General features: G+C 57.6%; 1 protein-coding gene across 1 annotated transcript in view; it reads right to left on the bottom strand.

The window, feature by feature from the left end:
- The window catches only part of NCOR2 (nuclear receptor corepressor 2), a 120,889-nt gene that overhangs the window by 52,463 nt on the left and 45,103 nt on the right, over positions 1-23,323 (bottom strand). The window contains exons 10-16 of the mRNA XM_006894688.1: positions 23,193-23,286; positions 21,897-22,075; positions 14,877-14,931; positions 13,161-13,259; positions 4,519-4,670; positions 3,394-3,566; positions 966-1,028 (exon numbers count right to left, since the gene is read on the bottom strand). Of these exons, the coding sequence (XP_006894750.1) occupies positions 966-1,028; positions 3,394-3,566; positions 4,519-4,670; positions 13,161-13,259; positions 14,877-14,931; positions 21,897-22,075; positions 23,193-23,286 (815 nt within the window). The remainder of the gene's footprint in view (positions 1-965; positions 1,029-3,393; positions 3,567-4,518; positions 4,671-13,160; positions 13,260-14,876; positions 14,932-21,896; positions 22,076-23,192; positions 23,287-23,323) is intronic.

Genomic DNA, 23,323 nt, shown 5'->3' with positions numbered 1-23,323 from the left:
TCTCCATCACTCCTCTCTGCCCACTGTGCCCCTCGAGGCTGTCCTTCTGCAGGGAGAGGCCATGCTGAGGACGAAGACTCCCGAGGGGGCAGGGAGGGGGTGGGGCTGGAGGGTCCGATGCTGAAACAGCCACCAGAGCCATTAGTCCCCCCGCCCCCCAAGGCAATGCCACCATCAACAGGACCCTGACCCCGGGCAGGCACGTGGTTAAAGACGGGCGCTCCCACACACGTTCACGGGCTGCTGCCTACAGTGGTGCAAGGTCAAAGCCTGCCACAGGTGAACCAAACGCAGGCTCTGCACCCACAGCCCCCAAACCTGGCTGCCGGCAAGTCCACACCAAGTCACAGCGACCCACCGCACAGTAGGGTTTCCGAGACTGGAACTCTTTACAAAGGCTCACAGCCTCACCTTCCACCCTGGGGGAGGCTGGTGGGTTTGAACCACCAACCTTCTGGTTAGTAGCCCAACTCTTTCTGTGCTGTAAAGCTCCTTTGAGACGGACCAGTACTCCGGTCATAGACAGAGACGAAGCCCTGATACACGTCACCTCAGCACCCTGGCTCAGCGCCCCACGGGGTCCCCGTCGGCTCGTTCCAATGGGACACAATTCCTGGAGTCGCATTCCAGAACATTCCAGCCCAGGATCTACAGGACCTTGGTTGTGCCCTGTGAAAACTGGCAGTCTCGGCTGGTCTCACTGGGCCTGCGACCGCACACAGTGACCGCTGCCACTTCTGCACCTCCCCCCACGGCGCCCAGCCACGCAAACGTGACCACCACGGCTACCCCAGCGGACCACACACAGCATGGACTGTGCCTGAGACCCCCTGAGGACACGCTCGGAGCCGAACTGCAACGAGCAAGCACACGGCGGCTGGGCCAGCGCCCGCCCCGCCAGACCACACCGGGCCTGGCCCCGCACAGCGGAAGGCAGGCCTGGACCGCGGGACCGGAACCCTTACCCTTCTTGGCCGTCTCCATCTCCTCCTCGGTCCAGCGGGAACTCTCGTTCAATTCCATGGAGGCTGGAAGAAGACATGGGCGGTTGGTGGCGGTCCAGGTGACAGCGCCCTCCTCGCTCAGCTGGGGCGGGTCAAGCCTCACTGCTGCTCCTTGGGATGCCCCGGTGGCGGCCCTGTCCCAATGCCCATCATGCTGAGCTGGGCGAGCACTGGGGAGGTCTCTGATCACCCACTGTACAGGTGGGAAGCCGAGGCTCACAACGGCTAAGGGCCCCCACTGGGAGAGCTCCCTCTGTGTGCACTTCTGAGGGGAGGGGGGCAGTCTGGGGGGCCAGGGGCGCAAGGTGCTAGGTAAGCACTGGGGGTTTGTGTCTGTGAATACCCGTTGTACAAGTGGAAAAACTGAGGCTCCCAACAACTAAAGGCTTCCATTGAGAGAGCTCCCTCTGCCTGTACATACATCTAGCAGGCCCGGTGGTGGGGGGGCCGCGGGCAGGGGCCCAGGGTGCTGGGTGAGCACTGGGGAGTCTGGAACAATCCACTGTACAGGCGGGGAAGCTGAGGCTCCCAACAGGTAGGGGCCCCACTGAGAGAACTCCGTCCGCGTGTACTTCTGGGGGGAAGGGGACGTTTGGGAGGGGAGGGACCTATGGTGCTGGGTGAGCCAGGGAGTCTGTAACCACCCATTGTACAGGTGGGGAAGCTGAGGCTCCCGACAGGTAAGGGCCCCACGGAGATAGCTCCCTGCACTTCCAGGAGAAGGTGCAGTTAGGAGTCCTGGGACCCAGGGGAGGGGACGTAAGCAGCAGGTGGGCAAAGACCCCAGCAGACCATCAATCTGTCTGAGCCCAAGCAGGCTCCGTTACAGCCATCCAGCATCCTGCAGGACGCTGCCCTGGCCTACACTCAGCTGTGACAGCCAACCTGTCCCCTGGGGATTCAGTGCTTGGCTGAGACCCCCTTTACAGGGCAGGGACGTCCCGGGCTCTGCCCAGGGTAAGGACGGCCCCTTGTGTCATCAGCGGGGATGGACACTGAGCTGAGCCCTCTCCCGAGTTGCCCCAGACCGGAGCTCTGGTCCTGCCCTTCTGGGCACCTCAGACCACATGAGGGACACTTCCTGGACCAGTACCAGGTACAGAGTGCTTGGTGGAGCCCCGTGGGGAGGGGGAAGCTTCCAGCTGGGGTGGGGCGGACCCAGTCCCTGGAGCTGAGAGAGTGGAGGTGGTCCTGCCCCCAGGTGGGGGGTGGGGTATGGGAAGGGTCTGTTAGAGGATCTGGGTTTGGATTTTCTGCCTCCTATTTCAGAGCTGGAGGGATAGAGGAAGGTCCCCAAGACCAGACCAGTGCGCGTGAAGGAGCCTTCAGTCTGGGTGTCCAGGCACCGTGGCACCAAAGGGTGGCCACCAATACCAGAGCTGCTGGGGACTTGGGTTCCAATCCCAACACACACAGACTGCGGGAAGCCCTCGCCCCTTCTCTAAGCCTCCAGGGGCCTGCCTATCAAACAGGTCAGAACCACCTTTCGTGGGCGGGCACGGGCCCCCAAAGGGCACAGAGAGGGCAGAGCAGCACCCCCGTCAAGGCCTGAAAGGAACTTTAATGTTAGGGCCTCAGCGAGGCAGGCAGGGGTCAAGGCAGCAGGCTAGCCCCAGTCAGACCTGGACAGACAGACACACATTGGTTGCCCTCTGGTGGTAAAGCCAGAGAACTACTACTTAACAGTCCACCAGCTTTGGGGAAGTAAGGGGTGTCCCTGGGAGTTGTTAGTGTTGACTGCCTTTGAGTCGAGCACGACTCATAGCGACCCTACAAACAAAAGGTCTGAAGCCCCTCTACAACTATCGACATTATCAAAATTCATGGAGTTTCCAGAGGCATGCTATTTAGGAAGTGGATGCCAGTCCTGCTTCCAAACCTGTATGTTTGTTATATAATAATAAGTAACAATAATAATAATAATAATAATACAATACATAATAGTACGTTATCATTTTAATGTACCATTGAGTCACCTGCAATGTACAGCAGCTCTGAAGCCTGCCCTGTCCTGAGCCAGTCTCACCAATTCTGACACACAAACCCTCATTGCCCCAGTCACTGTATCAATCCCTTTCATGTAGTGTCTCCCTCTCCTGTGCTGTCCGTCCACCCTTCCGAGCATGGTGTCCTTCTCCAAGGACCAATCTCTCCTGGCCACGTGTCCAAAGTAATTGAGGTGGAGTTTCAAAATCCTAGCCTTCAAGAGAGACTTGGTTTCACTGTGTAAATTATTAAATCTCTGGGCGGCCAACTGAAACAGCTGGAGCTGTGAGTTTTCCCTGAAGCACGCAGGAGGAGGGACAAGTCTGACGTCCCAGCCTGGGGCGAGACCGTCACTCCGTCCCCCGGGTCGGCCCGTGTCACCCTCGAGCCGGCCCCCACTCACCCAGCTCGGCGCTCTGCTGTGCGGTGACGGCCTCCTCGCTGTTGGCCTCGTTGGCCATGGAGCGTGTGATTCGGCCTTTGCGTCGCCCCTGGCTGTTGGCGGTTTTGCGTCCCTTGGAGGCCACTGCCTCCTTCTCATCATTGTCCTCGCCTGATGTGTCATCTGTCTTCTCCCTGAGGAACAGGGCAGGGAAGAGGGTGAGACCCCTGGGAGGGCAGGAAAGGGATGCGAGAGGGGTGCAATGCCTTTAGCTGGGCTGCAGCCACTCTGGGACTCTGCACCCGGACCTCTGTGGCCTCCTGGGCACCTGGACAAGTAATGTCAACTGTCAGCCACCGCTCATTTGAGGAGGTGTGGGCGGGGAGCTGCTGGGTGACCAGACCACTCACCCCAGGGGGACATGGGAGCTTTGCTATCTGGCCCCTCTCCTCTCTGGCAGGGCGCTGGCTGCAAGCTACTGTACAGCTGGTTAACAGGGCCAGCTCTATCTGCCAGAAGCGTTGTCTGTGGCCCCCCTCTAATCTCCACAGGGGAGGAGCACTCAGAGGGCCTGGACACACTAAGACTGGAGGTTTGCCTCCGTCCAGGCGCCTCCACCAATGAGACCTTTGTTTTTGGGATCACCACAGCCTCGGGGCTCTGAAGATTAAATGAAGGGTCTCTCCTGCTGGATGTGGGTAGAGCCGTTCTGTGGGGTCCTGGGGCTCCGGAGTGAGTTTTACTGTGGGCCAACAGGATTTAACACCTTGCTTTCCCACCCATCACCCAGAAGGGCTGTGCAGACTCGATGGGGGGCGGCGCTGAAGCCAGATGTTCTCAGGATGAACTGGGGGCTCCCTGGAGGTGCGGGCGCCCGCCCCTGTGCACCTGCAGCTGGCCCTGAGCCCGCGGAGGCTGGTGGAGCTGTCAGCCCCGGAGAGGCTCCATCTGCAGGATCTCACGCTGACAGAGATAATTCTAGAGGTGAGGGGCCCTCCCCCTGACGTTCGCCTCTCTGAGTCTCAGGAGCCCTGGCCAAGGGGGACGTGGCACTGGGCAGAGAGCTCCAGTCACCGCGAGCGAGCGAGCGCAGCCTACGGGGTCGGGGTGGGAGGGACGAGGCCCGGGCCGCGGCCCCCGCCTTACTTGACGAGTTCCTCTTTGTCATTGTCCACGTCAGGCTTGTCCTCCTCCTTCTCGGCCTCCTTCTCCTTCTCCTCCTTCTCCTCCTGGGTGCTCCGGGGCATCTGCTGCTGCTGCTGCTGCTGCTGTTGTTGTTGTTGCTGCTGCTGCTGTTGCTGCTGCTGCCGGGCGGGGGGAGGGGAGAGGAGGGTGAGGCACCGCCCCCTGTACACCTGGGCCGAGCGGGATGGGACGGCGGGGGCCCACCGGCCTGGGAATGTCCACCACAGGGCCATGTCGGGACCAACACCCCAGGCTCTGTCCCCGTCCTCCACCGAGCGGCCGTGTGACGTGCGGAGGGGTTCCTGCTTGCCACCCTGGGCCCCCGGGAGCCGACACGTACGGCCTGCCCACAGCACGTGCGATTGGGAGGTGGAGACGAGAACCAGCCCCATCATCACGGCGTGGCAAAAACAGGGGTCACCCTGGGAACACGGCTGCATGGGATGCTCAGAGGCGCCCCTCTGCCTGACCCTGTAATGTGTAGGCCACCTCTCTGAGCCTCAGTTTCCAAATCTGTGAAGCGGGAAGATGAGGAGACCCTGGGTCCCTCATAGCTTGTTGCTATGACGACAGTGCAAGAGGAGGCTTGTGTCACAGGGTCAGGGAGGTTCCCGGCACAGCGGCCTCCTTTTCCAGTCTGGTCCTGAGGCCCCGCCAGCTCTGCTCCCCAGCTCCCACTACCCCGACACCTGTACTTGCCCCCAGCCTCTTTCTGCCCTGTTTGGTCACCTTCTCGTCTCCCCTGCAGGCAATGGCCCGACCTGACCACCTTCCCATCCCCGCTGAGCCACAGGAAACAGATACACCACGTCCTCTCTCCCCGCAGACCAGGCAGACAGTGGACGCAACTTCCAGAGCCAGAAAGAGGTAAAGCAGGTGAAGGCAGGAGGGAGAGGACCTCCTCACCTTTCCTTCACCCTCACAGCACATGGCACCCAGCACAGCCTCGCCTTAACCCGGGCGCCAGGTGGGGGCTGCGTGTACACACAGGCAGTGCTGGTGCTCAGGAACTCCCATCGCACACCTGACTCTGCCCCAGAGCGCAAGTTCTGCACCTACTTCGATGCCAGGTCCCCTCTCCACCACCACAGCCCCACTGCCCTCACCTGGTCTGGCCAGTGGGGCCCCGCATCCCCCAAGCCCTCAGGCAACCAGCCCCCATCAGCACCAGAGCCACTTCCCAACAGACATCCAACACCGGGCCTGGCTGTCTCATCCTTGACATGACACCCAGAGGGAAAGGAGGCCCCCACTTCCCACCCTCCTGAAGGGTGTGGCCATCCCAGCATCCCACAGCTGTGCTAGTACTGGAAGACAAGTCCTAGCACCACAGCGAGGGCCTCAGGCTGCAGGTGGATCAAAGGGAGATGCCAGCTCAGGCCTGACGCCCACAGGGAGGCCGCATCCCTGCACAGGACCCTGGGGAGACTGAGGAGGAGTCCAGGCCCAGGGTCACAGGAACCTCCACAACCCTTGCCAGGAACACCAGGAAGGTGTGAAGAGGAGTCCAGGCGTGCAGTTACAGGGACCCCACACCCCCACACAAGAACCTGGGATCGCAGGGACTCCACACCCCAACACAGGAACCCAGGGCAGGGAGGCTGAGGAGGGGTCCAGGTCCAGAGTCAGCCTAGGACTAAGCAGTCATGTGGCCCCACCCCCAGAGCTACCCTCCAGGACGAATGCAGGCAGTGTCATCAGGGCCAGCCGGTCACAGGCCCTCGGAAAGGTGTGCGCAAGAATTGAGAGCAGGTGTCACTCACGTCTGTGACTCAAAACTGAATGGAGCAGAGTCACACAAGAGCTGAGCGAGTTACAGCACCAATCACGACTCAGTCCTCACCACCAAGGACTTCAACACGATCAGCTCGGCGGGGAGAAAACAAGACTCCTCACAAAACACACCACAAACGACACGACAGAAGGACAAAAGACCGAGGCTGTCAGGGGCCCGCAACCGAGAGCCGCTGCAGAAGCAGGCGAGACCTCCTGAGACGCACTGAGCCGGGTAGGACCGCTCCCGAGGACTGCTCTCACAGGTCACAGTCTCGGCGTGACGGGAACACCGGTGGCCCAGTGGGCAAGGAGCCACGCTGGCAGCTCCAAGGCAGGAGGTTCGCATCCGCCAGATGCTCAGAGGGAGAAGGATGGCAACCTTCTCCCCTACGATTTACAACCTCTGAAACCCCGTGGGAGGGTCAGCCACGGACACGGACGGGTCAATTCCCACTCGACGGCCCTGCGGTTTGGATGTCAGGTTAAAGACTGAGGTGTGCCTGATGCAAGTCAGTATTTTCTTTCTCCTGTGAACACTGAAATAAAGGAGACTGGCCAAGCATGGATCGACGCCTTTGAAATATACAGGGAAAAGTAGTGAGTTTACCGTGGACGACAAGAAGGAACAATCTGATTTGAGAGAGATACAGCCAGCGTGCTCCTCAGGAGAGAGAACCCGAGAATGGGACAGATGGACACACTGCCTAACACGGGCTTAGCCCAGCAGAGGCTGGGAGGACGGAGCAGGGCTGGGCAGGGCTTGATTCTGACACACACGGGGTCATCAGAACCGAACCGACGGGACCCAACAAGAACAGTTCAGAGGACAGACAGATCTGTACTGGGAAAAATGCACTAAGTGTTCCTTACAAGTGTGGGCGTGAAGTGTTGGTCTTACACACTCCAGGCAGGTCATCAGGGGAGGACAGTCCCTAGAGGAAGATGTCACGCTTGCTAAAGTCAGTGGGACACATGAGGACCCTGAACGAGTACAGCGGGGCCTGGGGCTGGTGTGCCACGTGTGGTGTGGACCCCAGTCAGAACCATTCCCGGCAGCTAACAACCTAGGCTCCCGCCATCATCTGTGCCAAGTCTACCTGCAGGAGGGGTTGTACCAGCACACCCCTCCCAGGATGCACCATCCACAGTGTCACGAGAACAGCCTGGAGCCTCGGTGGTGGGAGCGTTAATACTGGGGAGAGGACACGGCTACAGTCCTGGGCTGGCCCGGGGCCCGGCACGCTGGTGTTCAGCGTTTTTAAGTACAGCACGGCGTCCGTGCGGTCAGCAGAACACGAGTGGCATTCAGAGCTCGGGAGGTCAGGGTGTCCTTGTGACATGGGTGGCTTTAAACGGTGAACTGTGCCCTGCCCCACCTCGTGGACCACAACAGCGGCCTGAACCCCCGCGCTGGCTGACCCAGGGCTGGCTCCGTCACCCCCTCCCAGGCCTGCTCCTCCCTTCACTGTCGGCTCCTGCCCCAGGGCCTTGGCACGTACTGTGCCTCCAGAATGTTCCTCCGCTTGTCCAAGCCCAGGGACATCTCCGCCACACGGCTCACCACCGCCGTGCCACACTGTGGTATGACAGCCACTCAGCAAGGCCTGAGCAGATGAGCTGAGAATAAGATCCTGTCCAATGACTGTCCAAGCAGGACCGTGGCCAGGCCAGCGGGGGGACAAGGACAAACAGATCCCTGGCCCTGACAAGCTCCTAATGAAGCCATGGCCGGGAACGGAGTCTGTGAGTCAGTCCTGTGCGGCCGCCGAGATGAAATCCTGAACACGGCAGAGGACAGAGCACCACGGGGTGGGCTGCTGGGGTCAGTGAAGCTGAAGTGGGCAGAGGGCGGCTCCCCGCTTCACAGACATCCGCCTTGGGTGGTGCTCATGGTGACACCCCCCTGTGAGACGAGGGTCACACACCTCACACCTCTGCTCAACACCCCACCTCCCATCGGTCGGTCAGTGTGTCCGACTGCAGGGGTGTGCAGGGTCTGTGACATGGGGAGCTGTACCCCCAGTGTCACAACCACCAGCAAGGCCACCCATAGTGGACAGGCTGCAGCCGAGTGTCCAGACTAAGAAAGATTAGAAACAAAGGCCAGGTGACCAACTTCCTAAAACTGGCTACAGTCAGCCACACAGAACATTCCAGAGTGCTGACGGACTCCTGGTTTCAGGCACAGAGAGGGACAGAAGGATGCTGGGCTTGACGGAGAAGGTAGGAGATGGGGTGACTGTGGAGACAACGAAACACTTCCTTCTGTGGTTCAAAGTACAGGCCGAGGTCAACGCAATGGCAGGTAATCACCCACCACCCTTCCTTCCACCAGCCTGCCTGCCCGCCTACCTACCTGCCCACTTAACCGACAATCTGCCTGCCCACCTACCCGCCTGCTACCAAACTGCCTTCCCACCTGCCTACCTACCAACCTGCCTGCCTACTTACCTGACAACCTGTCTGCCCAGCTATCCCTACCCGCCTACCTGTCTAGAACCAACCTGCCTGCCTGCCCACTTACCCACCAACCTGCCTACCAACCTTCCTGCCCACCTACTCACCAACCTGCCTGCTCACCTGCCTGCTTTCCCACCTGCCCACTTACCAACATGTCTTCCTACCAACCAACTTACTACCAGCCAACTGACCTGCCTTCCTCCTGATCGACCAAGCTACCTGGCTACCTCCCTACTCACCACTTCAAATGACTCTCCCGGCCCCCGCCCTGTCTGTCACCACCTAGGTGACCACATCAATCCACTCAAGCACGTCCACGTTCGAGTGTGTCACTCCTGGGAACTCATGTGCCGTATTCTCTGAAGGATCGATGACACAGCAACAGGACCAACATGGCTGTCACTCCCTGCGAGGGCATTTACAGCAGAATCTTCTAGAATGAGGACCCAAACGTGGCTCCCTGACTGCAAGCGTTAGAGGGGTCTCCAGCAGAATCTTCTGGAGCAATGACATCCTCTGGCTAGAGTACACCCAGACAGAATCTTCTAAAATGAGGACACTAACATTCCCCAGCACTCCCTGGTTCAGAGCAGCCCACAGCAATGCCACGCTTCTAGACAGGCTTCCTGACGTGGTGGCCCAAACAGACACTCCCATGCACCCCACGTCTCTGACCATAATCAGAGAACCTGGCTCAGTATCCAGCCCCTTCTGTCCCTCTGACATGGTCAGCTTAGAAGGCTGGGACTGCCTCCCACGTCCTGGCCCACAGGAGGCCCCACTTGGCTTTTCCCACCAAGCTCTGTCCTCCAGCCTCCCATCTCCTGGTGGCTGCCCACCCACAGCTGAGCCAAAGTGGACCAAGAGCCTGGAGGCACCCTGTCCAGCGTCCTTCTAAATACACAGCTGGACCAGATCACAAACATCTGCTCCTCTTGGCCTCACATCTGGACACAATCCCACCACCAGCCTACACCCCGCAGAGCAGAAAGCAGCGTTTCCACAGGCCTGTCCCCCCAAGCCTTGGTGAGACAAGAGCAGCTCAACTGGGCCAAGGAGCAGCCACATGGCCGTGTCCGGCAGCCAGACATCCCCTTGGACGTCCCCGCCAGCGTCACTGAATGAGCTGTCAGGTCATGTCACAGACGGCACAGCCCCCGGTCACAATGCCCCCGAGTGAACTGCCGAAGCCAGGACCTCGGTGTTCTATGGCCACCTGAGAAAGGTCACCCATCCCTCGGCAGGGAAAGAGGACAATGTCAGAGGGGCAGGGCGGGGCACGCAGGAGATGGGGGCCCAGAGAGACACAGAAGAGTGTGTGGAAGTGCCGTGGAGGAGATGGAGGCAAGGCACAGAGGGAGAAACAAAAGAAACAGCAATACAGAGAACTGAGGCAGAGAGGGGACACACACTGTTCAGTAACAGGAGACACAGGCAGAGAGGGAAGCCAAGAGAGTGCAAAGGGGAGGATGAGAGTCAGGAGAAGGGCCCAGGCAGGCGGAGTGGTGCCAGGCCAGCAGAACCAGAGGCTGAGGGGGAGAAATTCCCCCTCAAAGTCTAACCTCAGGGCAGCAGCCGAGGGAAGCAGGACAGAGCGCTGACTCTTCCTTTGCTGTGTACCATCCCCAGAAACAGAGGATGCTAAGAGACTCTAGCTCAAACTCCTCTCCACCACTGCCACACAGGCCTAGGGACACACTGGGCGAAGGGACACAGGGCAGGACTCACCCCCAAGGGTACGCTCCGGTGGCAGCATGGGCCCCCCATTACAGCCAGGCACGTCAGGCATCTGCCCGCACGCAGGCAGCTGGTCCCTCGACTGGCCACAGCGTCCCTGGACCCTCACCGGTGAGTCACAAACCCTGTGCTCTGAACTGTGCGTCACGGAGGGACTGGCTCAGGGCCAGGGGGCAGGCAAGAAGGCTGGCTCGAGGCCAAGCTGAAAGCAACCGGACCTACAGGTTCAGGGCCTGAGCACCAATGGGAGGTGGAATGGGGTCCCAGAAGGGTGGGCGCAAAGGGGTTGCACTCCAAAAATCCCTGCCTGGACCTGGGGACCTAGACGTCCTCTGTCAGCATGCAGAGAAGCTTCTTGATGGTGAACAGCCAAACAAAAAGGCAACTGGGGCACTCTGGGGACTCCTGGGCAGTGCTGGGAGGGTCTGAGCCCAGCTCCAAGGAGGGACAGAGTGTGTGGACAGGAAGGGTCAATGTGAAGGCTCATGTCCACTGTCACAACCACCACCACATCCACAGAGGCACGTGAGTATTCCAATAGGCACCACTTTCGAGGTTCAGACTGAAACAGAGAAGCGAGCTCTGGTGGCTTAGTGGCAAGAAGCTGCGCTGCAATCCTTAAGGAACATGGTTCGAATCCAACAGATGCTCCGCTGGAGGGGAGGAGCAATCTCTTCTCGTGCCAGCTGGATCTGATGCAACCGTATACAACAACAACAGAAAGTTCCGATTTGGAACAGAGAAAGATCATTACTGAACAAGGCACTGCAACTAGGAAAATCTCATTGCAGCATTATTTACAGGGGTGTCCAAAAAAAAGACCCCAAGGACCCTGCGGGGTCAGTATGGGACTGTTATTTTGCCATAGTCTCCATCACTCTATCCTGCTTTGGCCCATTTCTGCTCTCCACCTCTCAGGGTAGAAAATTCTCATGTGTTCTTCCATGTCTTAAATGCCACAGTCAAATCTCAGGAATAGAAGAGTGGCGTGCCAAGCCAAGGGCCCCCTAAGAGGAGGACTTCAAGCAACTGGCTGCTAACGCCAAAGTCCACTGTGAAAACGCTACAAGGCATGTCTACTCTGCCCTCTGAGGTTGCTACGTTGGAACTGGATGCACAGCCGTGAATCTGACTTGTTTTATGCCTCTAAAGCTTAGTTTAACCAATCTGTTAAAGTTGAACAAGTCCGCCAACTGGGGGACACCCGACCACGGACCAAATGTGGGGACCTTCAGAGATGCTGACGGGGGATGCTCATTCCGGGGACACCAACGCCAAACACCAGGATGTGGAGGGTCGTTTATTCTAGTGCACACTTCCGGGAGAATCTCGGTGCTCCATTGGAACACTCCCCGGGAGGAGGCGGGACTCCCGTAGAGAGTACACCAATGCGGGACCGGCAGGTCATCACAAGGGGCCGGGCCACTTTCACAGAGCATTCTGGGAAGGTGGCGGGCCTGGTGCAGCCGGGATGTCAATGGCGGAGCTCTGGCCGATGAAAGTGCAGGGTTCCCGCACGCAAGCATGCTGGTCCTGAACCTCTCTGACCTGTCTCCCCAGGTCACAGCGCCCCACTATCCCCTCCCCCCCGGAAAGGAAATGACCATTCCCTCCAGCCCGGCACCCACTCTGATCCTCCATGAATCCTGCCTCCTTCCACGATGCCCGGTGCTGCTCTCATGGGCCATAAATGGTGCCTGATCTGTCCCACCTGCGATCGCCACCAACCCAGGCCCGCTGTTCTCCGAGGCTCTGACCCCCAGCAACCCGCAAGGCAGGGGAGAACTGGTCCTTGGGGCTTCCAGGCGCATCTTTCCCATTGGGCTCCAAAGCTCAATTAACTCCGCCACCCGGGTTCCTTCCAAGTATCCACTGCTGTCCAGTCCAATATGACTCCTGATGACCCTCCATCAGGCTCCCAAAGCTGTGGATCGTTATGGGAGCCCCTGGCCGATTGGAACGGGCCTTTCAGTTAGCAGTTGGCACCTTACCAAGTACTCCAAAACCCTTTAAAGTGTGGCCTGCACCTTTACCATCATTTATGGAGTTTTGCGGGTGGGTTGGTGTTTTGTTGTTGTGTTTTTGGTTTTTTTTAATTCCTTTTGGCCAATTCAGGATTTACCACGTGTTCTCTGTAAAGCACCAGCAGGGAAGTGTTTTAGGCTTTCCAGACCATACAGGTCTCTATGACAACCACAAAGCTCTGCTGTAACTTAAAAGCAGGCACAGAACATAAATAAATGGGCATGGCTGCATGCCAGTAAAACTTTATTGGAAAAAGCAAAGGGCCAGTTGAAGGCTGCCAACCCCAACTCTTCATTCACATCCTAAGCAATAGTATCTAGCAACTGCAAGCTGAAGTGCCAGCTTATTTTTTTTCCCCCAATCTCTCTCTCACACACACCCTGGTCACCCTGAGCACCTGCCCGCCCGCTGATGTGTTCCCTCTTTGGCAGTGGGGACCACAGAAATTCCGAGTCTTCTAGATTGAGAACAGAAGTGGCCGTGTCTCCCCAGCTCTCTCACTTACTGCTGGGAGCAATGAACAGAGTCTGGGTGAAAACCCCAGAGAGGGTTTTCCACCAGGGGGAAGTAGAACAAGAGGAAACTACCTCAGATAGCACGCTCACCTGGCTCTTGCCTCGGCGACGGTAGCTCCGTCTCACCAGGCTCTTGTAATTCTCATTCTTCTTGGTCAGGTAGTAGTACAGGACACATTCAGCCACCGTCTGCCAGAGAAACGGGAAACGCTGTGGGCCCAGCAGCTTGTCCAGCTCCCTTACAAGCCCACTGTGAGTAGCCTGATCTCTCTGGGGCCTCAGTGTTCTCCTCTGTGAAATGGGACACTAATAGACCATTCACAGCATTCACAAGGAGGTCACAAATGCTCAAGATTTCAGTCAGGTGCCAACATCTGTGGCTCAGACAAGGATTCTATCTTGCTTATCTCTGCCCAGCGCTGGAGACCCACTTTCTCAGGGTGATGAGGCCCACAGCCTGCCCTGACCCCTTTTTGACAGGATTCAGGTTTGCAGATCACTCTGCTGCTAAATCCACTGTGGAATTCCCTCATCAGGATTCAGGACACACCTCTCAAGACAGTAGCCGGCCCCCCCTGCCCCGGTAGAACCTTCCAGAAGGACCACCTAAATGTCCTCCTGGACTTCTGTTTACATTGAGTGAATATGTGACCCCCTTACTCTTAAGCAATACTGCCCAATGAGCAGCTCCACCGCCTGTGACTACCAGAATCCTCCTCAGTCAGTGAACTGCCCGCAAGGCAGTGTGTACTCAGAAAAGAAAGGCTGATACTGGCTTCTCAGCATGATGGGATAGTCCCCCACTGTCCACCTCCCCATTCCATGGGTATCAGCAGGTCCCCGATACCCCGATCCTGCTCCCAGCCAGCCTCTCATTCTTCTCCAGTGAAGAAAGGCTAGGGGTCATCAGAGGGCCGCATCCAGAACACCACTCCATCTCCCAGGCATCAATCCCCACAGCAAAAGCAGCCCCCCCCCCCCCGAAGGTAATGCAGGTGCAGAAAACCTTCCTCCTGCCTGCTGCTTCCAGAAGGTTCCTTGTGCCAACTCCACATCTGCCTCTCCATTCCAGCCCCCTCTGCCCTCCCACACCTCTCCCGTCCAGGTGCAGGTCGCTGGTGCAGTCATGTTGGGGACCCAAGAGGCTTCCTTCCCACTCAGGCTGTGCCTGGCGTGGGCAGAGCCAGGGCAGTCCCATCTAGGCTCTGGCTTGGGGTAAGATAGGGCTCAACGTTGAAGGTACAACGAGTGAAGGTTTGTCCAAAGGGACAGGACCTTGGCAACCTCACACCTGGCCTGCCATGAAGGTGTTAACAGACCACAGTAAGGTATGGCAGGGCATCCTAACCCAGTGCCCTGCAGAAGGCCTTGTAGAGCCATAACTAGGAAGCCGGGTGCTACATCACTTCCAGGAGCCGCCCCGAGCTCGTCTGGACACCACGTACGAGGCGCTGGCGGGGGGGCTGGCGCTGGGAAGGGGGCCTGGCACACAGCGAGAAGGCAGCACACACGGGGTTAGGGGTTTCACCAATACCAGCAGCAGCGCGCTCCGCCCCGTGTGCACATGCGCCAGGCGGGACCTGCCAGGCCATTTCCGGCAGGGAGGGAGGTGGGTGAAGGAGGGAAGACAGAAACAAGGGAGAGAGAGAGCAGGAGAAGGAGGAAAGGGGGAGCAGAGACCCAAGGCCAGAGCGGGGCGACCAGGAAGGAGGGCGGGGTGGGGGGGGTCCCCGTGCCGGGTGCGCACGAGCTGGTGGAAAGGCCTGGGGCGCGAGGGGGGGCTCACAGGGATGGATCCCCACTCACCTTCCGCTCCAGGAAGGATGCGATCAGGCCGAAGTTCTTGGGGTGCTGCATGAACCTGCGGGGAAGGGGGGGCGGCGTGAGGCCGGGCCGAGCCGAGGGGGTGCCCCAGCTCTCCGGCCGCGCTCCCGGGGCGCCTGCCCTGGCCGGCCCGCGGGCACCGCCCATCGGAGCAATTAAAGCCGGGGGTGTGGGAGCGGGCGGGCGGGAGGGCGTTCCTGCGAGTGAGTCACCCGCTGCAGCGCCTTTGAAAATGGATTTGTTTGTCCTGCTCAAGGCGGCTTCCAGGAAAAATGAGGACATTCCAGGGAGCTCTTGAGGGTCCCCCCCTTGGCTTTGTGGAACTGGCCTCCCTGGGTCTGGGGAGCCGCTGCGCCCGTCCCCCCGGGGCCTGCTTGGGGACACAGCCTGCAGGGTCATGGCCTCCCGGGGTGGGAGAGCTGTCAGTGCCCGCTGGAGGCAGTGGGGTGGCCAGCGAGGCGGCAAGAACTGACTTCAGCCGAGGGCGGTGGCGGGCCTGGCGCTGTGCCCACCTGCTTCCTTTAAAGTGGAGGATTACCGGGAAATGCGAGTGGGACACAAACGGCAGGGTCCAAACCTGCAGGAGGATAAGTGGCTACGGCCTGTCATGTGTGTCGTCGTCCCCCCCCCCCCCCCCCCGGGAAGCTGGCAGTCACCCCACACCCGGCTCCCACCTTCAGGACCAGGGCTGGTGGGGAGACTCAGTCCTACAGATGGTGGGCAAGAGGACAGCAGGGTTACCCCCCAACAAGAGTATCTGGAGTGATCGCAGGAAGAGGGGTCCTGCTACCCCAGCCGGGATTCACACTTGGGCAGCTTGTGAAGCTGGGCCATCAGAAAGCCTTCTCTTCCAATGACAACAGATCCCTTTCTTCTTTCCCTCTCTGGACCAGTGGTCAAGATGGGCCCCAAGAGACAAGGCGACCAGGTTGGTTTCCCCTGGCACCAATGCTCCAGCCCTCACCTGTACACCCGGGCCCCATCCCACAACCTTCTCTGAAAACCTACTCAACACCTTAGGAGCCAAGGAGGTGCTACTATGATACCCGTTTTATAGATGGGAAAACAGAGGGTTGGAGCAAGGTCACTGATGAACAGTGTCATGACTTTGAAACAGGGTGGGTACCAATGATTGCTCTGATCGTGAGACCCCAGCTAAGACTGCCCCCCACTATGAAGCAAGGGCCACCTGTAGGCCACTTGGCCATGGTGCTGCTTTTCAACTTCTGAATCTAAATCAGTAAGCTTGATTCCAAAACCCTAGGGGAAGGGCATCCCGAGCTATAACCTTCAGGGAAGCAGATCAGCCTGTCTGTCTCCTGTGGAGGGGATGGTGGGCTCAAACCATTAACTTCTCAGTTAGCAACTCAACAGTGAGTCCCCTGCTCCTGCCATGCTGAATCCACAGGGTGTGGGAACAGCATCTGAACCTGAAATCTCCAAAAGGAAGCGCAGAGAGCATACAAGAAAAAAAAAATCCCATTTTTCCTTTTAAAAACAAAAACCCACAAAATCCCAAAAATACCTGGCATGCCAGAAGTGGGAATTCCAAACCAAAGCCAAGTTCATTAGGACTCACAGGGCTTCAGGTTACCGAGGCTGTAAATCTTTACGGGAAGACAAGGCCCCATCTACCTCCTACAGAGCAGCTGACGGATTAGAACCCTCAACCTTTAAGGTCCTAAGACCCATCATCTAGTGCAGTCTCAGGACTCTCTGCAGGGAATTTCCCATCTAAGGGATGCCAACTCTCCACCCCAGTGGCTGTTCTGCAGGAGTCTGAAATGGCAAAGCACTTCACACGTGGAACGGAATTCACGCACTTGCTTGGTCAAGTTGCAGGCAAGAGCCTCAGGACCCGGGGCCGTTTTGGGTGACGAAAGCACCCCCACCTGACCGAGGACTTACGCCCCGAGATGCCTTTTCCTCAGGGAGCTCTGGTGGCCTATTCCACGGGGAAGCTGCTCCTCTAACTCAGAAGGCAGCCCCTCTCCAGTGGTTCAAATCCACCAGCAGCTCTGAAGGCGGATGGGCCGTCTCCAAAAAACCTGCTGGAGGATCCGGTTAAAACCGAGTCAGTTCCAGCTTAAGCTAGATCTTTGCGTGTTGTTGTCGAAGGCCACTGAGTTGGTGTAGTGTCAAGGCCGCTTAAGATTAGAAAGTTTTCAGGGGAGCTCAGGTGGCCTAGTGGCAAGAAGCTGCAACTACAGTCCCAGAGGTGCACGGTTCGAATCCACCAGATGCTCTGCCGGGGAAGGAGGGGCAATCTCCTCCTGTACCAGTCAGATCTGATTTGACGGTACACGCACACAAAAATAATAAAATTTAAATTAAAAAAAAAAAAGATTAGAAAGTTTTCACAGAAAAAAAAAAGAACCTAAAAATTAATACATCCTGTCTCAGAGCGGGAACGCCCCTGCTCTAGGTCAGTGGTTCCCCTGCCAACCTTAAGGCAGTGCCAACCCAAGGGCAGGCAGTTGGGATTCACCAGGAGAACGATGGGCGGTCTCCTCCCGTGTAACACACAGCCTCTGAAACCCACCGGAGGGTCAGCTACGCGCCAGTTCCGACTCAGAGGCACACAGTAACTACCTCGGAGACACCGTGCGTTCAATCCAGACCAATGCAGTAAAGGTCACGAACGATAAAAGCGAACCACCTGGCTCTCTGGGCTTCTCCAAACACGTGAAAGTGACGCTGTGCTATGTAGTCTATTAAAGTGTGCAGCTGTTGTTGCAGGTGTGTGCTGCCGAGTCCTTCAGTGCGTTTTCAAAGGCAGTCAACCTGTCTGCGAGGGGACGGCCCATCTTTCTCCTGCCGAGCACCTGGTAGATTTGAACTGCACGCCTTCAGGATTGCAGCGCAGTTTCTTACCACTAAGCCACGAGAGCTTTCTTAAAGTGTGCACTAGCCCGACAAAAAACCCCACAAAACCAAACGTTTGAAAACATGACTGAAATAGGACACAAAGGGAGCACGTATTACTGGAAAAATGGTGTCACCAGACGCTTGACACAGAGTTGGCACCAACCTTCAGTTTATAAAAAACAGTCTTATCTGTGAAGTGCTATAGAATCCGGAGTGCCTGTGTTTTCCACTGCACAGCCTCCCTCACTCGGGTCGGGTCTGCACTGTCAGACACATCCCAGCCTCGTCCACAGCCACCCGGAAGCCCTCCTGTAGTGGACTGGTGTCCCGTCCTAACTCCAGTTGTCTTATGAGTGTGAAGCTGGCATTCGTTAGCATGACATCTTGCTGGCTGAGGGCAAACCCGATCCTGAATGAGTCCCCAAAAGCCTCACTGCCATCAGTCCACAACAACCCTGCAGGAGCGGCACAAGTGCTCTACGGGCTTATTCAAGCCGTACTGTCAGCAGAGGCAGACTGCCCATCTTTCTCCTACAGCACACTGGTGGATTTGAACCATCAACCTTTTGGTTGGCAGCCAGTGTACTACCACGGCATCTCCCAGAATAAACAACATCCTTATGACAGAAGACGTTCACAGAGGGAGGGCATGTGAAGACACAGAGGTGAAGCATGGAGGGCCTGGACTCCCCAGAGCCAGGGATGACAGGTATCACCCCTAGAGCTCCCTGAGACAGGACATGGCCCTGCTGGACACCCAGCTTCCACACTGCAAGTGGACAAGTTGTCCTCTCAGCCACTTGGGGGACCAACACACCTCCATTAGTCTCACTCCCACTCCAGACGTGGAGGCTTCAGCCCCACAGGCCACGCTGGAGAGGAGTCACACAGAGCTGGCCACATGAGGCTGGGATGCCAGAAGCTAAGACGTGGGCCGTTCAAATGCCAGCAGGGTCCCTCACAGTGAGCAGGTTTCGGGGGCGCTTACAGACTCACAGAGGACAGGAATCAGGTCCTGGGGATCTGATCCCACAGATCAGTCATCAAACGCCGATGTCGTGTCAGCAGCTGAGCCCCTAGGATGTGAAGGCGCCCGGCACACACAGTGGCCGTGACAGTGATGCCGAACGCACGGGACAGGACGTGTGTCAGGACTGGAAGAAGGTGCAGCAGCACCCCGCCCGGTACAGAGGACACGGCCTTGATTGCAGGAAGCAAAGAGGCCTTAAAGCACCTGCTCGTGCAGATCAAAGACTTGAGTATAGACTGCTGTTGTTTGCTGCTGAGTCAAAACTGACCCACAATGCACACCCATGTTTATCGCGGCTTTGTTCGTAATAGCAAAGAGCTGGAAACAACCCAAGTGCCCATCAGCAAGCGAATGGATAGAGAAGCTGTGGTATATTCACACAATGGAATACATGCAGCACTGAAAAACAAGGAACTCAGGGGAGCTCTGGTGGCCTAGTGGCAAGAAGCTGCAACTATAATCCCAAAGGTGCACGGTTCGAATCCACCAGATGCTCTGCCGGGGAAGGAGGGGCAATCTCCTCCTGTACCAGTCAGATCTGATTTGATGGTACACTCACACAAAAATAATAAAATAAAATAAAATAAAATAAAAAAGAAAAACAAGGAACTCATGCAATATTATGCAAAACAGATGACCCTGGAGGTTATTATCCATTATGCTGAGTGAAGTATCTCAGTCACAAAAGGACAAATATCGCATAGGGCCACTGTTGTAGAATGGGACTGACACCGGGGTTGAGGGCAGACAGTAAAGGAGGGGATATATATACTGATATATACTGCATTGAAACAGATGAGGGAGAGAACTGTTTAAAAGGGATATATGATTGTTACTGTCATGACAGGAGTCCAGAGTGAAGACTGCATAGTGGAGTGGACTTGGGGGGAAGGGACTGCATTAACAATGAAAGAGTTTTTCTTTTACTTTTCAAGGAAAACAGTGAACTGGGGGGAGGGGGTGGGCAGGGAGAAAAGTACAACAATGAAAGACTGGAAACCCTAAGTCTCTGTAAACTTTCATTGAAATTAATAATAAAAAAGATTCTGTTTACAAAGTAAAAAATACTGACCCACAGCTGACTCTCCAGTAGGCTTTCAAAGGAGGAGATGGCCCGTCCTTCTCCATTGGAGGAGCTGGTGGGTTTGAACCACGTGCCTTGGGGACTGCAGCGCAGCTCCTTAACACTAGGCCGCCAGATACAGATTAGATCTTAACATAAATAAAACATCATCACAGCTAGATCCACACACATCATGACAAAGGAAAGACAGACTCAAGTTGTCAGTGGCTTTCGTTTTACTGGAATCCCCAGTGGCAGCGGTTAGGAATCAGAAGGTGTGCTGCATCGGACAGATGAGCTCAAAGCACCTCGTTTGAGTCCTGTAAACAAGGAGATGAGGCTACGGACTGAGGTAGGCCCAGCACAAGCCACCGTATTTCCAAGTGCTTCACATGCATCTGAAAGCGGGACAGTGAAAAAGACGACGGACCGAAAATCGAAGTCCCTGAACGACATCGTTGGAAGAGGACTGAAAATATACCATGGGCAGCCACGGAGAACACAGAACTGCCCGCCAAGTACTGAAGATAAACCACGGGCAGCTACAGAAAACACAGACCTGCCTTCAAGTACTGAAGATATACCACGGGCAGCTACAGAAAACACAGAACTGCCTTCAAGTACTGAAGATATACCACGGGCAGCTACAGAAAACACAGAACTGCCTTCAAGTACTGAAGATATACCACGGGCAGCCACGGAGAACATGGAACTGCCTTCAAGTACCAAAGATATACAACAGGCGGCCACGGAGATCACAGAAGTACCAGCAAGTACTGAAGTTAAACCACGGGCAACCACGGAGAACACAGAATTAGCGGCAAGTGCAGCCGGAGTGCTATTTGGAAACAAAGACGGCAAGACTTCATCCCACACCCTCTGGACCTGTGATCAGAAGGGGCCAATCTGTAGAGAAGGACACCATAGAGGGTCAGAGGAGGAGAGGGAGACCCTCCAGGAGACGGACTGGCACAGTGACCGCAAACGTGGGTTCACACTGTGGAGGGTGCGAGGACAGCACTTGCTGTGGGTGGGGTCTCTCTGAGTCACAGCTGATCTGACAGCACCTGGGCTAATTGGCCATGAAGACGGCACAGGACTGGGCAGCACTTGGGTCTAATGCGCACCAGGTCTCTGTGGGTCAGAGCGGTACAGCCAGCCAAGACACAAAGCCAGGACCCTCTGCAAACACCCCACTAGCAAGGAGGGGTTCTTGCTAGCTGGGACATCAGATGCCAGGTTTTGTGGAAAGGAGGGGGCCCTTCTACACCCCCCACGTCACCCCTAGTCTGTCCAACATGCTCATCACCCCACCTTTTCAGTGAGGAACCTGCTACGACTGTCTCATATGCTAGTTCCCTCCCAGCACCCTCTGCTCTGCCAGGCACCTGTCCCCTACCGGATCGAAGCGCATGGATTTGAACCCTGCCCCCACCACCTGCGTGCTGTGGGACCTTTGAGAAGCCTCTCCACCTCTCTGGGCCTGTGTGTGGACACGTGATGTAAAAGGGTCAGCCTGGCTGGTTGATACGAGACAAGACGGACACGGCATGGGCGGTGCTGCGCACAGACCCTGGGACACAGGCTACGCTCGGCAAGTGGACTTTCTCACAGCCACACCAGCACCAAAGATGTGGCCACCCAGCCCTCAGCACTGCCGCCTCTGCAGGCATGTCCACTGCTGTCCACCAACCCACCCCCTGTGGGACAGGTGAGGGAGGACTGGCCCACTGAGCGCCCGCAGCTGTCACCTATGGCAGTAGAAGCCTCACCTTTCCACCACGGTGAGTTCAAACTGCTAATCTTTCGTTTACTTTAGCCACTGCACCATCAAGCTTCATTCTGCAAAGGCTGCCTTTAGACCTCAGCCTAGGCGGGGCTCAGCGGTAAAAGCCTCCCCGCTTCCACGTGGGACACCAGGTTCAACACCGCCAACGTCTGCGCGTCAGCGGAGGCTGGTGTGCGGCTGAGCTTCCCGACCCTGCGGGGCTCGGAACAAAGGGCTGGCGAGGCACCGGAAAGGGAGAGAGCTGGGACTCACTTCTCCCGGAAGGTCTCCTTCTCCTGCTCGCTCCACATGTTCATGACCTGCCGGTCCTTGTACACCTTCATGGGGTCCCCCATGAGCCCGTTCATGTTGATGAACTTGATGCGCTGCTGGTCCGCGTCGTAGAGCATGGGTGGGATCACGGCCAGCTGCCGCATCTGCTTCTCCAGGTTCTGGGGGGATCGAGGGCGAGGGGTGGTCAGAAAGGGATAGGGGGGATGGCCAGAGGGGGCAAGGTGGCCCTCGCAGGACGGACGGGCCCGAGTGCAGAGATAAGTGGGGGAGGTGCGGCAGCAAGAGGCGGGCAGCGAGGGCTCGGACGGGCTGGCAGCTCCCGCCGGGCGCCTGGGCGGACAGTTCCGACAGGTTTATGGGGAGCCCGGGCTGTAAATTCAACCCGAGACAGGGTCGCTGGATCTGCTGTGAGAAGGACCATGAATCTCCCTGGACATGTGAGCACCATAAAGCACCACGGGCGAGGCTTTCTATCAGCCAAGGCAGCACCTGGTGGCGTGTGCAGGGGGCTGGGAGCCCTGCGCTCCTGAGGACACAGGGCACGTGGGTGGGCAGAGGGGCACAGACAGAGAGGGGCAGCCTCTCCGGCCTGGCCTGGGGTGGGGGGAATGACAAGCCAAAACCCTGCCCACCCCTGTGCCCCACTCTGGCACCCCTCTCCCAAAAACCTGCTAGGGAACAGGCCGGCCCTGCCATGTATTCGGGGGCTGGCCAGGAGGCCCCACACATGTCCTGACGGCTACTAGGAGGCCCGAGCCAGGCTGAGCTCGCTGCCCCAATCTGTCCAGCAACCCATCAAGGCCAATTAATTAACCATTTAGGGAGGCAGGCGGGGCCAGGTCCAGTCACCGTCAGCCAGTTCCAGACCTGGTGCCCAGGCCCAGCCTGGTCCTTCTGGCTCTACGACTCCAACTACAGGGCGTGAGGGAGACCACATCTTCCCCAGCACCTCGTCAGCTGACCGTCCCAACGCTACACGGTGGCCCCTGGGGACGCTGCGATGGCAGAGCTCAGGCCTGGGCGCAGACAGGACGCTCCTGTCCACCCCCTGCCACACCAGCGAGCACGCGCAGGGCAGAGGCCTCGTCCAGGCCTTCTCGGGCTCCCTCCCTCAGGTCAGCCTCCTGCTGCCAGAGGTCACCTTTTCATGTGGTCAGGACCTAGGGACCTGGGCCTCTGGAGGGGGAGTGCAAACGTGGGTGCGACCACTCCGCCCTCGGCTGTGTCCTGTTCTTGGGGACGCGGGCTTCGACGACCTGCAGGCTGGACACTCACCTCCTGCTCCGAGAGGCCATCAATGATCTCGGACACCTCGTGCTCGCTGCGGGCGGCCGACATGGAGAGACCACCGCCCCGCTGACCCACCCTGCTGGAGAGTGAGAGGGACACACTCAGGACCCAGGTGG

Source organism: Elephantulus edwardii, unplaced genomic scaffold, assembly GCF_000299155.1.
Source record: "Elephantulus edwardii isolate Elephantulus edwardi_28Jun2011 unplaced genomic scaffold, EleEdw1.0 scaffold00148, whole genome shotgun sequence".
Taxonomy (NCBI): domain Eukaryota; kingdom Metazoa; phylum Chordata; class Mammalia; order Macroscelidea; family Macroscelididae; genus Elephantulus; species Elephantulus edwardii.
The sequence above is the reverse complement of the archived record's forward strand: the minus strand, read 5'-3'. Positions and strand labels throughout refer to the sequence as shown.